The sequence below is a fragment of the Staurois parvus genome, unplaced genomic scaffold, assembly GCF_062004578.1.
Source record: "Staurois parvus isolate SC_StPar_1 unplaced genomic scaffold, SC_StPar_1.0 ptg000697l, whole genome shotgun sequence".
Lineage (NCBI taxonomy): Eukaryota > Metazoa > Chordata > Amphibia > Anura > Ranidae > Staurois > Staurois parvus.
In genome coordinates, this window is record NW_028318493.1 from 5,499,618 (window position 1) to 5,512,765 (window position 13,148).

General features: G+C 45.9%; 1 protein-coding gene across 3 annotated transcripts in view; it reads left to right on the top strand.

Annotated features, from left to right (window-relative positions):
* The window catches only part of ZDHHC6 (zDHHC palmitoyltransferase 6), a 108,767-nt gene that overhangs the window by 14,362 nt on the left and 81,257 nt on the right, over positions 1-13,148 (top strand). For all 3 annotated transcript variants that reach the window (XM_089653086.1, XM_089653084.1, XM_089653085.1), the window contains exons 4-8: positions 9-168; positions 2,209-2,370; positions 5,976-6,029; positions 8,280-8,447; positions 12,159-12,200. In XM_089653086.1, coding sequence (XP_089509212.1) covers positions 9-168; positions 2,209-2,370; positions 5,976-6,029; positions 8,280-8,447; positions 12,159-12,200 — 586 coding nt within the window. The remainder of the gene's footprint in view (positions 1-8; positions 169-2,208; positions 2,371-5,975; positions 6,030-8,279; positions 8,448-12,158; positions 12,201-13,148) is intronic.

Consider the following 13,148-nt stretch of genomic DNA (forward strand, 5'->3'; position numbering starts at 1 on the left):
TATCACAGGTGTGTGATGAAGATGGATCATCATTGCCCCTGGATCAATAACTGTTGTGGCCATCGCAATCACTCATCGTTCACCCTATTCCTGCTCTTGGCCCCTTTGGGCTGTATTCATGCTTCTTACATCTTCATCATGACTATGTACACTCAGCTCTACAACCGGGTAAGACTGACCTGAGAGGAAGATCCAATGTGGGGACAGAAATTCTATGGGTACTATAGAAAGGACAAATGTGTGACTATTGTTTTGTAAATGGGCCAAACCGGTAGTGATTTCTATCAGTGTAGCATGTGCTTGGTCTCAAGGAACCCCAATAGCATTTCCTCAGCCTCCAATCATCCCTGTTGCTTGTACTGGACCTCCAAGCACCCCTGTTGCTTGTACTGGACCTCCAAGCACCCCTGTTGCTTGTACTGGACCTCCAAGCTCCCTTGTTGCTTGTACTGGACCTCCAAGCTCCCCTGTTGCTTGTACTGGGCCTCCAAGCTCCCTTGTTGCTTGTACTGGGCCTCCAAGCTCCCCTGTTGCTTGTACTGGACCTCCAAGCTCCCCTGTTGCATGTACTGGGCCTCCAAGCTCCCCTGTTGCATGTACTGGGCCTCCAAGCGCCCCTGTTGCTTGTAGTGGGCCTCCAAGCGCCCCTGTTGCTTGTAGTGGGCCTCCAAGCGCCCCTGTTGCTTGTAGTGGGCCTCCAAGCGCCCCTGTTGCTTGTAGTGGGCCTCCAAGCGCCCCTGTTGCTTGTAGTGGGCCTCCAAGCGCCCCTGTTGCTTGTAGTGGGCCTCCAAGCGCCCCTGTTGCTTGTAGTGGGCCTCCAAGCGCCCCTGTTGCTTGTAGTGGGCCTCCAAGCGCCCCTGTTGCAAGTCCACCTAGGTGCCCCCGTTGCGCGTGCTCGGCCCCCAGGTGCCCCCGTTGCGCGTGCTCGGCCCCCAGGTGCCCCCGTTGCGCATGCTCGGCCCCCAGGCCCCCCACCCCAGCACATCCTGGATTTCCAGGCTCCTCCGTAGCATGTCCTCTGCCCCCACACACCCCCATAGCACGTCCTCGGCCCAATGCTTGCGCCAGGGAAGGAAAAACCCAGGGAAGTAGAAGCAACACAGATAAAGCTCAACACTTAATCAAATTATCAGACACTCATAATAAAAGTTCTCTCCCAACAATAAGGAAATTCTTGCTCCGTTGTGTAGGAGGTGCTGCATCACCAACCTGTGCATGCTGCCATCCCTCCAAACAAAATGACATCACAGTGGTCTCCAGTGGATCCCCCAGTATTCCAAAGGGCCAACTGCATACAGCATACTTTTAATGAATATATAGTGTCAACATGGGGTAGACCATGTAGGTACCTGAATTTGACTTATCAGCCTCTTGTAGTCCTGGCACAGCAGAGCTCAGACTAGGAGAGGGAGATGCAGTGCAAGGAGCTGGACAGCATTTATGTGGTAACAAGGGAGGAGCTAATAAGAGGAGAGAGCAGATTGACAGAGATGAGCTTAGCAGTCTGCTGCTTCTACTTTCAGTGTCCAATCACAAGCTGGGGGAGGGAAGAGACCTGTGTTACAGGGTTGTGCTGTGTGACAGAGCTGTGTAATTCTCAACACTGGAAGGACAAATACAAATCCATTAGCAGATAAATTGGCTCCTTTTACAGTATATGTATTCAGATGTTTGCCTACAGCTCAGCTGCAATATCATTGTAGCAATGCTCACTGTGTTAATTACTGGCCATAAATCAAACTTTTTAGTTGGCATTTTGAAGTAGAAGTGCATTTTAAAACAAAATGTTTTTTTTTGTTTTTTTCTGCCTTCTTTACCTGACCTAACCTAAACCCCCCCCTCCACAGTTGCATATTTACCTCCATCTGCCGGATGTGGTTCCTCTACTTGTTTACAGTGCAAGTCTTCACTGTCCTGTTCACACTTACATACTAGTGCACCATAGACTTCTATGTGGCTGTGTCCCGAGGCCGAAGATGGTTCTATAGACGTCTGTGGGGCTGTAATGGGTAGGCGCTGCCAGGACATTGAAGACTTTCACTGCTGGATGTGAGTAAATATCAGAACCATTGGCCATCACGATAAAGTAAGTTTGCATCTGTGGTGGGGGAAGTTTAGGTCCACTGAAGGGGGCGAAAAAGGCACATGCAGTCTGTTTTAAGGTGCATTTATCCTTTTAACACTTTTTGTTTGTTTTTTTTTCCCCAGATATCATTTGGATGGAATTCTGTAAAGATTGATATGAGTGTTTCGCGGCGGGAGCCGGCTCCCATCGTACCTTTTGGTATTTCTGCCTTTGCAGTGACACTGTTTGCCTTAGGACTGGCGCTCGGTACAACTATTGCGGTTGGAATGCTCTTCTGCATCCAGGTAGGTCCTAGGGGGGTAGGTGCTGATGTTGTGCGTGTCTGACATTTTCCTCAGTAATCTGTGCCTTGTGCAACTTGACATTTTTTGCGTCAATGTTATTTGGGGTAGATCTACTACAGCAGAGGTCTCCAGACGTAATTAATGAAGGGCCGGTTTACTGTGTTTCAGACTTTAGGGGGGCCAGACTGTGGCCAGTGGGAGAAGAAAATGTCCTAGCATCAGTGGGTGTAAACAATGCCTCATCATTGATAGTAACAAGAGATATAGTGCGCCATCACTGGTATCAATCGGAGGAATAGTTTCCCATTGTAGGTGTCAGTGGGAAGGAATAGTGTCCCATTGTTGGCATCAGTGGAAGGAATAGTGCCCCCATTGTTGATGTCAGTGGGATGAATAGTGTCCCATTGTTGGCGTCAGTGGGAGGAATAGTGCCCCATTGTTGGCGTCAGTGGGAGGAATAGTGCCCCATTGTTGGCATCAGTGGAAGGAATAGTGTCCCATTGTTGGCGTCAGTGGGAGGAATAGTGCCCCATTGTTGGCGTCAGTGGGAGGAATAGTGTCCCATTGTTGGCGTCAGTGGGAGGAATAGTGTCCCATTGTTGGCGTCAGTGGGAGGAATAGTGTCCCATTGTTGGCGTCAGTGGGAGGAATAATGTCCCATTGTTGGCGTCAGTGGGAGGAATAATGTCCCATTGTTGGCGTCAGTGGGAGGAATAGTGTCCCATTGTTGGCGTCAGTGGGAGGAATAGTGTCCCATTGTAGGTGTCAGTGGGAGGAATATTGCCCCATTGTTGGCGTCAGTGGGAGGAATCATGCCCCATTGTTGGCGTCAGTGGGAGGAATAGTGTCCCATTGTTGGCGTCAGTGGGAGGAATAGTGTCCCATTGTTGGCGTCAGTGGGAGGAATAGTGTCCCATTGTTGGCGTCAGTGGGAGGAATAGTGTCCCATTGTTGGCGTCGGTGGGAGGAATATTGCCCCATTGTTGGCGTCGGTGGGAGGAATATTGCCCCATTGTTGGCGTCGGTGGGAGGAATCGTGCCCCATTGTTGGCGTCAGTGGGAGGAATAGTGCCCCATTGTTGGCGTCAGTGGGAGGAATAGTGTCCCATTGTTGGCGTCAGTGGGAGGAATAATGTCCCATTGTTGGCGTCAGTGGGAGGAATAGTGTCCCATTGTTGGCGTCAGTGGGAGGAATAGTGTCCCATTGTTGGCGTCGGTGGGAGGAATAGTGTCCCATTGTTGGCGTCGGTGGGAGGAATAGTGTCCCATCGTTGGCGTCGGTGGGAGGAATAGTGTCCCATCGTTGGCGTCAGTGGGAGGAATAATGTCCCATCGTTGGCGTCAGTGGGAGGAATAGTGTCCCATTGTTGGCGTCAGTGGGAGGAATAGTGTCCCATTGTTGGCGTCAGTGGGAGGAATATTGCCCCATTGTTGGCGTCAGTGGGAGGAATCGTGCCCCATTGTTGGCGTCAGTGGGAGGAATCGTGCCCCATTGTTGGCGTCAGTGGGAGGAATCGTGCCCCATTGTTGGCGTCAGTGGGAGGAATAGTGTCCCATTGTTGGCGTCAGTGGGAGGAATAGTGTCCCATTGTTGGCGTCCGTGGGAGGAATAGTGTCCCATTGTTGGCGTCGGTGGGAGGAATATTGCCCCCATTGTTGGCGTCGGTGGGAGGAATAGTGTCCCATCGTTGGCGTCGGTGGGAGGAATAGTGTCCCATCGTTGGCGTCGGTGGGAGGAATAGTGTCCCATCGTTGGCGTCGGTGGGAGGAATAGTGTCCCATCGTTGGCGTCGGTGGGAGGAATAGTGTCCCATCGTTGGCGTCGGTGGGAGGAATAGTGTCCCATCGTTGGCGTCGGTGGGAGGAATAGTGTCCCATCGTTGGCGTCGGTGGGAGGAATAGTGTCCCATCGTTGGCGTCGGTGGGAGGAATAGTGTCCCATCGTTGGCGTCGGTGGGAGGAATAGTGTCCCATCGTTGGCGTCGGTGGGAGGAATAGTGTCCCATCGTTGGCGTCGGTGGGAGGATTAGTGTCCCATCGTTGGCGTCGGTGGGAGGATTAGTGTCCCATCGTTGGCGTCGGTGGGAGGATTAGTGTCCCATCGTTGGCGTCGGTGGGAAGAATAGTGGCCCATCGTTGGCGTCGGTGGGAGGATTAGTGTCCCATCATTGGTGTCGGTGGGAAGAATAGTGCCCTATCATTGGTTTCGGTGGGAGGAATAGTGCCCCTTTGTTGGTGTCAGTGGCGGAACTGTGCCCCACTGTTGCTGATGGTGGGGGGAATAATGCCCCAAGGGCCGGATAAAAGCAAAGGCCCGCAGTTTGGAGACCACTGAGGTGAAGCACGGTGATCTAGCAGTGTGTACTACAGGCATCTGTTCATTTTGTAGGTAAATTTGGTAAAGAAAACACTTTATTCTTCATGTAATCGGTTGCTTGAACATGTGCAAATTTCACTTTGATTATTTTTAAATAAATATGTCCCCTATCCACTCCACTGATCATCTCTGCAATACACGCACAGTCCTCCATATTTTGCCTCTTTAAAGATTCTGCAAGTGCAGAAAATTAAATCGGAACTTTAGCTTTCCCTTCAGTCTTGCACAGTTGTGCAGACTTCTCTCCTGTACCGAAACTGCTTACTCTGATTTCTCTGCACATTGTGAACTTCTCGCATTAGAAGCTGCACAAAGTCACATAGAGCCCACCTCGTTTGTTGGCTGAGGACATCCAGCATCATCTAGCACTTTCCTGCCCCATCTGACTGTCGCTACCCTGCCCCTTTCATTCATTGGATTCCAGTTCTTTCTATCATGGAGGCTCAGCATCACGTGTGGGTGTTACCTAGGGCGGTTTCTATGCAAATAGGTTTTCCTAGGTATGCTAACTTCTCCTGACTGGCATCCACCCATTAAGGCATTTTGATATTTGCATAACTCCTCCCAAGCACCCACCCACCCACGGCTTGCATCTGGGCTGAGGGCTATTGAGAGGAGTATTGAGCCAGCTCCTCCCACCAGCCATGATCTGCTTGCATTGCATAGAGAGACACTGAGACCTAGATGATTTCACTAGATTTAATATAAGAATGGATTTAATTTATACATTTCATCAGCATGTTTATCAGGGGGAAAAGATGAACCAGAGAAAGCAAAATATGAGCACAGCTTTAAACAAATCGTGTGAGCTTTGCTGTTATAGATGCAACTGTGTTGTCGTTCACTTTGTTGCTATTTAAACATATTACACAATAGCGAACAAAAACATGTCATTAGATTGCATTACACACACAATCTCCCTGGTGCTGTTTTATGACTGGCTCCATTGGTAATTGCAGGTTTTATTATGGCACAACTGATTTGTTTTTTTTCTTCTAAATGCCGCTTACATAATATACAAAAGGTAGCGGTCATGCTGAGAAGATTGTACGCGTCGCGCACAAAGCCACACTTCTACCCGGATGCATTAGGCTCTCGCCAGGTGGGCATTGTGCGCGCGGCTGACTGACGGTCCGTCAAAACACATTTTTGCTCTATAATGAAAAGTAAATTGTGATACACACTGTGCACCCAGCCGTTCTGATGTGTTATTTCTCGTCTGTTCAAGATGAAAGTGATTTTGCGGAATAAAACCTCCATTGAAGCGTGGATAGAAGAGAAGGTATGCGTGTCTGTTGTCAGTGTTCCACCTCTGTAAACCTGTGATAAGTGGATCCTGTCCCTCTGTAATGCTCTTCGGAGACCTGTAAGAAAAACACAGTTGTTTTCATAGTTTATTCATATTTCACCGAGTGCTTAAATCGAGGTCATGCTTTGCTTTATGCAGTATGAATTTCTGGCTGATAAACAGACCTTCGCTTTATGGAGGATTGCAATTCAATCTAGGCAAACTAGAATAAACATTATATATAGTATATGTATATATTTATTATTTATATATTTATTATTTTTACACACACACCTTATATTCTGTGTGTGTGTGTGTGTGTATATAATATACATTTTTTTTTCCTACGGACATTATTATTATTATTATTATTATTATTATACAGGATTTATATAGCGCCAAAAAGTTTGCTCAGCGCTGTACATTATAGTGGGGGACAGTACATGAGACAATACAGTAACAATACAATACACGAGGGGTTCGAGGGCCCTTCTCCTTGGAGCTTACAATCTAGGAGGGAGGGGATAGTGGTACAGGAGGAAATGGCTGTGAGGGATGGAGTGGTAGGAGGAGTGGAGGAGATTGGCTGTTAGGTGAGGACAGGGTAGGCTTCCCTAAAGAGATGGGTTTTCAGGGTGTGCCTAAAGGTGAGGAGGGTAGGTGACAGTCTGATGGATTGGGGTAGTGAGTTCCAGACATCCTTATGTACCTTTTTTTAAAGGTGGATGTAAACCCAATCACTGAAATGTTATATAATCTTTAATATGTTATTGAAATTTCAAAGTTTACTTCAGTATTTAAGGATAAGTGCACTTTAACTCCCGGTTCACATCTATGCGGCCGTGCGGCCACATTTTGCTCGGGCACGAGAGCCCATTCATTTGAATGGACTCTCGTGCCCGTGACACGCAGGGAAGAAGTCCCTGCACTTCTTTGGAAAACGCAGCCTGCGCGGGAACTTCGGTTCCCAGTACGGTTGCGTTTTTCAGTGCAGGCGGCGTGCCATTAAAACTAATGGCACCCGCCCGCTGGTCCGCATTTCTCTGTGCGGGCGGTGCTGCTGCACGGATTTTCGTGTGGATCCGCAGCGGCACCACCCACACAGATGTGAACCTAGGGTAAGGTTTTGTTCACATGGGTGTACGACGGCATACACCTGTGCAAGGAGCATGTGTTCCATGCATGCAAGGAGCATGTACAAGGCAGTTCCATTCATGTCAATTAGGAAACAGCGCCTGCACAGACACACAGTATCTGCTTCCAATTTGTCATCTGCGCAGGTGCATGGAGCCAAATGCACACTGCCTGCGTTCAGGGCTGTGCACCCACACGGATGTCAGATTGGAAGCAGTGACTGTGTCCATGCATCTGCTGCATCCCAATTGACATGAATGGGACTGCTTTAAACAGGCATGTAAAAGAAACACATGTGCATCCCTTTTGCGGCCAAACACAGCTCTTGCATGGGCATACAGTGTAGTTTGCCCGTGTGAAGTGCATTTATCCTTCTTGTCCCCATCCCCGTAATGTAAATTAATCCTCTCTCCCCCTCCACAGATGCATGCATACCTCGATCCAACAGCCACTGTTCAATGCTTCATCCATTGGTGCACATCTTACTGTTCATTGCTGCCACAGACTTTTAAAGAGCTGTATACTGAGATCGGAGATGGTCATATAGAAGCAGGAGCGGACTGACAACACATGGGGCCCCAAGGCAATAGGGGATCATGGGGCCCATGTGTTCTCACCCACACCCAAAACAGCCTGTGAAACGTACCAGGGGCATCTCATGGGGCCCCCTGCTGACCCCGGGCCCTCGGGCAGTGCCAGAGTGCTCAAATGGTCAGTCTGCCCCTGTATAGAAGTGTATGTGGCTGTAATGCTCAGGCACTGCCAGGACAGTGAAGACTTGCAGTGCTGAATGTAAATGAACAGCATAGCTGCAGCCACTGGCTGGGGATGAGTAAACAGTACATCTGTGGAGGTGGAAGAGTGGGTTAGGTTAAGTCTGATTTGGTTTGGTCAGAACAAGGGGGAAAAAAAGGATAAATTTGCAGCTTTCTTTACATGAAGGTTCTAATTCAGGAATCTCCTGTTAGAGGGTGATTGTGCTGTGTCCCTGTCTCCCAAATGTTCTCTTGCTTTACTAAGTTCATTTGTAGTTTGTAGCATCTGGTCTTTTTAAGCAATAGCTATTAGTTCTATGGAATATTTTGATAAGGTAGTACTTTGTGTGTGCAGGCAAAGGACAGAATTCAGTATTACCAGACTGGAGAGAAATTTCTTTTCCCTTACGACCTGGGCAGCCGCTGGCGGAACTTTCGCCAAGTCTTTACCTGGTCCGGCTCTCCGGAGGGGGACGGCATAGTGTGGTCACTGCGGGAAGGCTGTCGTCCATATGATTTGACGGTAAGAGCTCATTTGCAACTGGTGCAAACTTGTCTGTGCCACTAGCTTAGCAAGACACTAGGCTGACGCACTCCATTCGGATTATATCTGTCCCTCCTCTGTTTAGTGCCGGCATTAAGCAGTCATCTGTGCATTCATTTACATGAGTTAGTAAAAATCTCATTCGTTTGTAAAGCTTAAAGAGAATCTGTCATCATTTTAACCAAATGTGAATTTTTTATAATGTAATAAATAACCTTGTTTGTGTGTTTTATAAACTTTCTTTATAAATGTTTGATTATAGCATGTGACTGTGTGTGGCACACACTACAAGGTGTGTGTTTTTCTGGAGGGAGGGAGGGGGGGGGGTGTTCTCACTCCAGCAGGCTGAACAAAAAATAAATACAGATCACAGTACTAACACAAGCGAGGTTAGTGTGGCAATCTTCCCTGTTGAGCTGTTGTGTTTTGATAGGGGCACACACAGATCAGCGTTTGCAGCCATTGGCTGATCTCTGATCCAGTGCTGGTTTTCCAGCATGCCAATTTGTGAGAGCGGCTTTTGTTTGTCAGGGAGCTATACAGACGGGTTGAAAGTCGGCCAAGTCCTGCCGAACTGACTATTTTCAGCCAATTTTTGGCCCATGTGTACCCATCTTTAGGCCTCGTTCACACCATACGTGCATGAAAATTGATGTAAACTGATGCACAGATTTCACTTGTAGAGACATCAGTTTACATCAGCTTTCATGCACGCATGAGTTTTATACGGGTTGCAGATTTCTGCGCAGAAAAAAATCTGTCATCATTTTAAACAAATGTGAATTTTTTATAATGTAATAAATAACCTTGTTTGTGTGTTTTATAAACTTTCTTTATAAATGTTTGATTATAGCATGTGACTGTGTGTGGAACACACTACAAGGTGTGTGTTTTCCTGGAGGGAGGGGGGGGGTTCTCACTCCAGCAGGCTGAACAACAAATAAATACAGATCACAGTACTAACACAAGCGAGGTTAGTGTGGCAATCTTCCCTGTTGAGCTGTTGTGTTTTGATAGGGGCACACACAGATCAGCGTTTGCAGCCATTGGCTGATCTCTGATCCAGTGCTGGTTTTCCAGCATGCCAATTTGTCAGACTGGCTTTTGTTTGTCAAGAAGCTATACACACGGGTTGAAAGTCGGCCAAGTCCTGCCGAACTGACTATTTTCAGCCACTTTTTGGCCCATGTGTACCCATCTTTAGGCCTCGTTCACACCATGCGTGCATGAAAATTGATGGAAACTGATGCACAGATTTCACTTGTAGAGACATCAGTTTTCATGCACGCCTCAATGAGTTTTATACGTGTTGCAGATTTCTGCGCAGAAAAAAATCTGTATGCGATACTAGTGTTGTGGTGTGAACAGGGCACATGGAGAACAATTGATTTCATTGTGCCCTTGCAAAATGCGTGCAGATAAACTGACGCGTCTGCACCATGGTGTGAACAAACCCTTTAGAGTGTAAGCACCTCTGGCGAAGAGACTGATGTGAATGTCTCGGTGTTCTCTGTACAATACAGCAGAAGATGTCAGTGCTATAAATGTATTCTAATAATAACACTGTTCAACAAATTTTTATTTTTTGCCAGTTTTGGAAACAAAAGGATCCATTTCTTAATGAATTTCACATTCTGAGTTCAAATATAACAATGAAATTTGTCAATTGGCTCTAGTTTTTCTGTAAACGGAAAGTTTTCTACTATAGGCGTAATGACTACATAATGCACAATAATTATATAGATAGATGTCTTTCTACAAATATAAAGCAAGTGATATTGACTACATAACAAAGCCTAAATGGCATAATATATTGCATAGGATTACCAAGAAAAATTATAGCCATAAGCTAAGTTGAATCATTTTAATACTTAGGATTCTCACTAGTTTTGTCTTCAGTTTGTGTCGGTTTTGCTTCTCTTGGCTTTTCTCTTGTATTCGAGGAAAGGGCTATCTCTTACAACTGCACGTGACTACACGCTTCAGGTTCTTCCTCACTTGACTCAACCACGAAGGATTCTGGTGCTTTAGGAATTGGTAGCCCCTCTCCATGAGGAACTGGACGTATTGCCGATGGAATATTTGGATAGTGCACAGATAACTTTTTCTTCTTATTTAGCCCTTTTACAATTGGAGGCACCATACAAAAGTAACAATTACTAACATGATCTGTTGGCTCTCTCCAAATCATTGGCACAGCGAAAGGCATAGATGCCTTTTTTCCATTCAACCATTGCTCCAGTGCCGTCCCACAAGAATTGCAGCATATATGTGGTGCCCAGCTCTTGTCCTGGTCTCCTATCTTGCAGCCAAAATACAAGTTGTAGGCTTTCTTAATCATTCCTGTTATCCTCCTTTTTTGTGAGATAAAAGTTATTTCACCGCAGATATAGCAGAAATTATCTGCTTTATTCACACAAGTTCGAGGCATTACTGAGTAGCCTATATAAGCATAAAACGAAATGTAAAGACGCTGTCGAACTACAATCAGCTACAGATACTGCAGCTTTTATGCAGTGAAGTGATGCAATTAAAGGCTAATATTGCATCATCTCAGTATACATGCAATTTTCTATTGGTCACCAGTATCAATTGCGCAATATGCAGCTGAAGTTGCATCATAATTTTGAATGGCTTACGTCATTAGATGGGTGAATATATCATGGAAACTAGAGCCAATCAACATTTTTTAGGGTCATTTTCGTTTTCAGCACCCCAAAATTATGTAAGATTAGCTAATTTTATGCCCAAAACTTTTTACCTGTTGAACAGTGTAATAGTTCTAGTGTGCCTGCAGTGGGAAATTAGAGTTTTTAAGCTCTTCTAATGCGAAGGGCTTGGCGTTCTCTGCACAGTATTGTGGAATATGCCAGAGCTATATAAACTATTATTACATGACTTTAAGAGGAAGAAGCTCTTCTGGTGCAGAGTATATGAACGGTTTTGTATGCCCTGCACGTTACAACAATCTATTTCAGAGACCCGTAAATACTGTAATTAGGAAATAGATGGCATAGCATGACATATCAAACCATGTATTCCCCAAGTTCCTGCACTGTTTCTTTGAATGCTCCTCAGGTCTCTGTGTTCAGCTTGCAAAATATTCACTTCTGGATGTCTGACAGAAATGTATTGTAGGGTCCATTAACAACAGTGCGTTGGGTGCAGTGAGGTATAAAAATGTCCTGCGTGCTGCATCTTTGATCCACTTTGATCAAATGTTGTTTGCATAGAGTTCAATGGGTAACATTTGCTAAACACACCTTAAGTCCCCAGTCACACTGGATGTGAATTGGCATGCGATTTGCATGCCATGTGATTTGCAAATCGCATGCCAAGTCTCACCCTATTGTCTGCAATTACAGCGGTCATATCGGTGCAGTTTCGACTGCATGCACTACTTTTGGTGCGATTTGCTTAGACATCTGCGTGGCAAATCGCACCTGAAATCGGCATGTCATCCGATTTGAAATCGTGCAACTTCACTGTAAGTCACACGATTTCAAAGTCGGGTTTGGTGTGACCGGGGTGTAAACCACAATGTTCATGAAAAGCACCACACCTAAACTGCAAAGGTGAGAACTTGCTCTTATGCTGTACAGCTTAGCCACAGTAGACGATCAAGATTTCATTTTTGAAAACTTTTGTATATACAAAGTGACTCATTGCTGTGCCTTTTTGTTTTGCCAGGTGGAGCAGCTTAAACAGAAAGCTGATAAGAGAGTGCGCAGTGTGAGTATATCGTATCTGCGGTCACAAGCTAAAATCTCATATGTTGTTTAGCATCTTTGATTTTAAGTTACAATGAAACAGGCAAGCCATGTATTATTCAATTTTCTTTCCTGCAACTGAGGATTGAAGGAAAGAAAATTGCTCACTTTCCTCCATCAACAAAGTAATTTCTTCCACTGCCCTATTGTATTCTGGCAGTGAGAGGTTTCCTCTCCGTCAGAATATAATGATCACTGCTGGCTGCTATAGTCACCTGCAGCAATCTCACAAAGCAAGCCCGATAGGCTGGTTACACTAACGTTGATTGATAAATTGACATCAGTACAGCCAGCCTGCCCATCAATGGTTTGAAATTTGGCCAATTCCTGCTGAACCAGCTGAATTTTGATCAATCTATGGTCAGCTTTAGAAAGATTACCAGGGTTACATTTGGACTTTGGAAACATCAAAATTTAAATAAATCAGTCAAGAGACATACAGTCTGCATTAAAGGAGTATGACCCTTATCGGTGCAATTGATAGCCCCTGTGGGGGCATGTTTTGTCGCCTCTGTTTTATACTGATTAAAACTAATAAAAACTATTGAAATACAAAGGAGTATGACCAAAGCTTTTTTGGCCCGCTGTCGGCTGACCTCACTCAGCCAGCTCAGGCTCTAGAAAGATCCTGACCATTTGTTCGGGATCTGCCCAGAAGCCTGAGTGGCAGCTGGCTTAACAGAGCCTGAGCCAGCCACCCCCATTTCTTCCTCAGCCTGGCGTTCCAGTGAGCGCTGATGGGGAAGAGCAGAGAGCCGGTAGTCTTTGATCAATCAGTTCTCAGTCTCAGAAGCAGCGGGGACAGATTTGTCTATATATATATATATATATATATATATATATATATATATATATATATATATATATATATACAATAAAACACCCCATACTTTTCTTGTAAGTAAGTGGA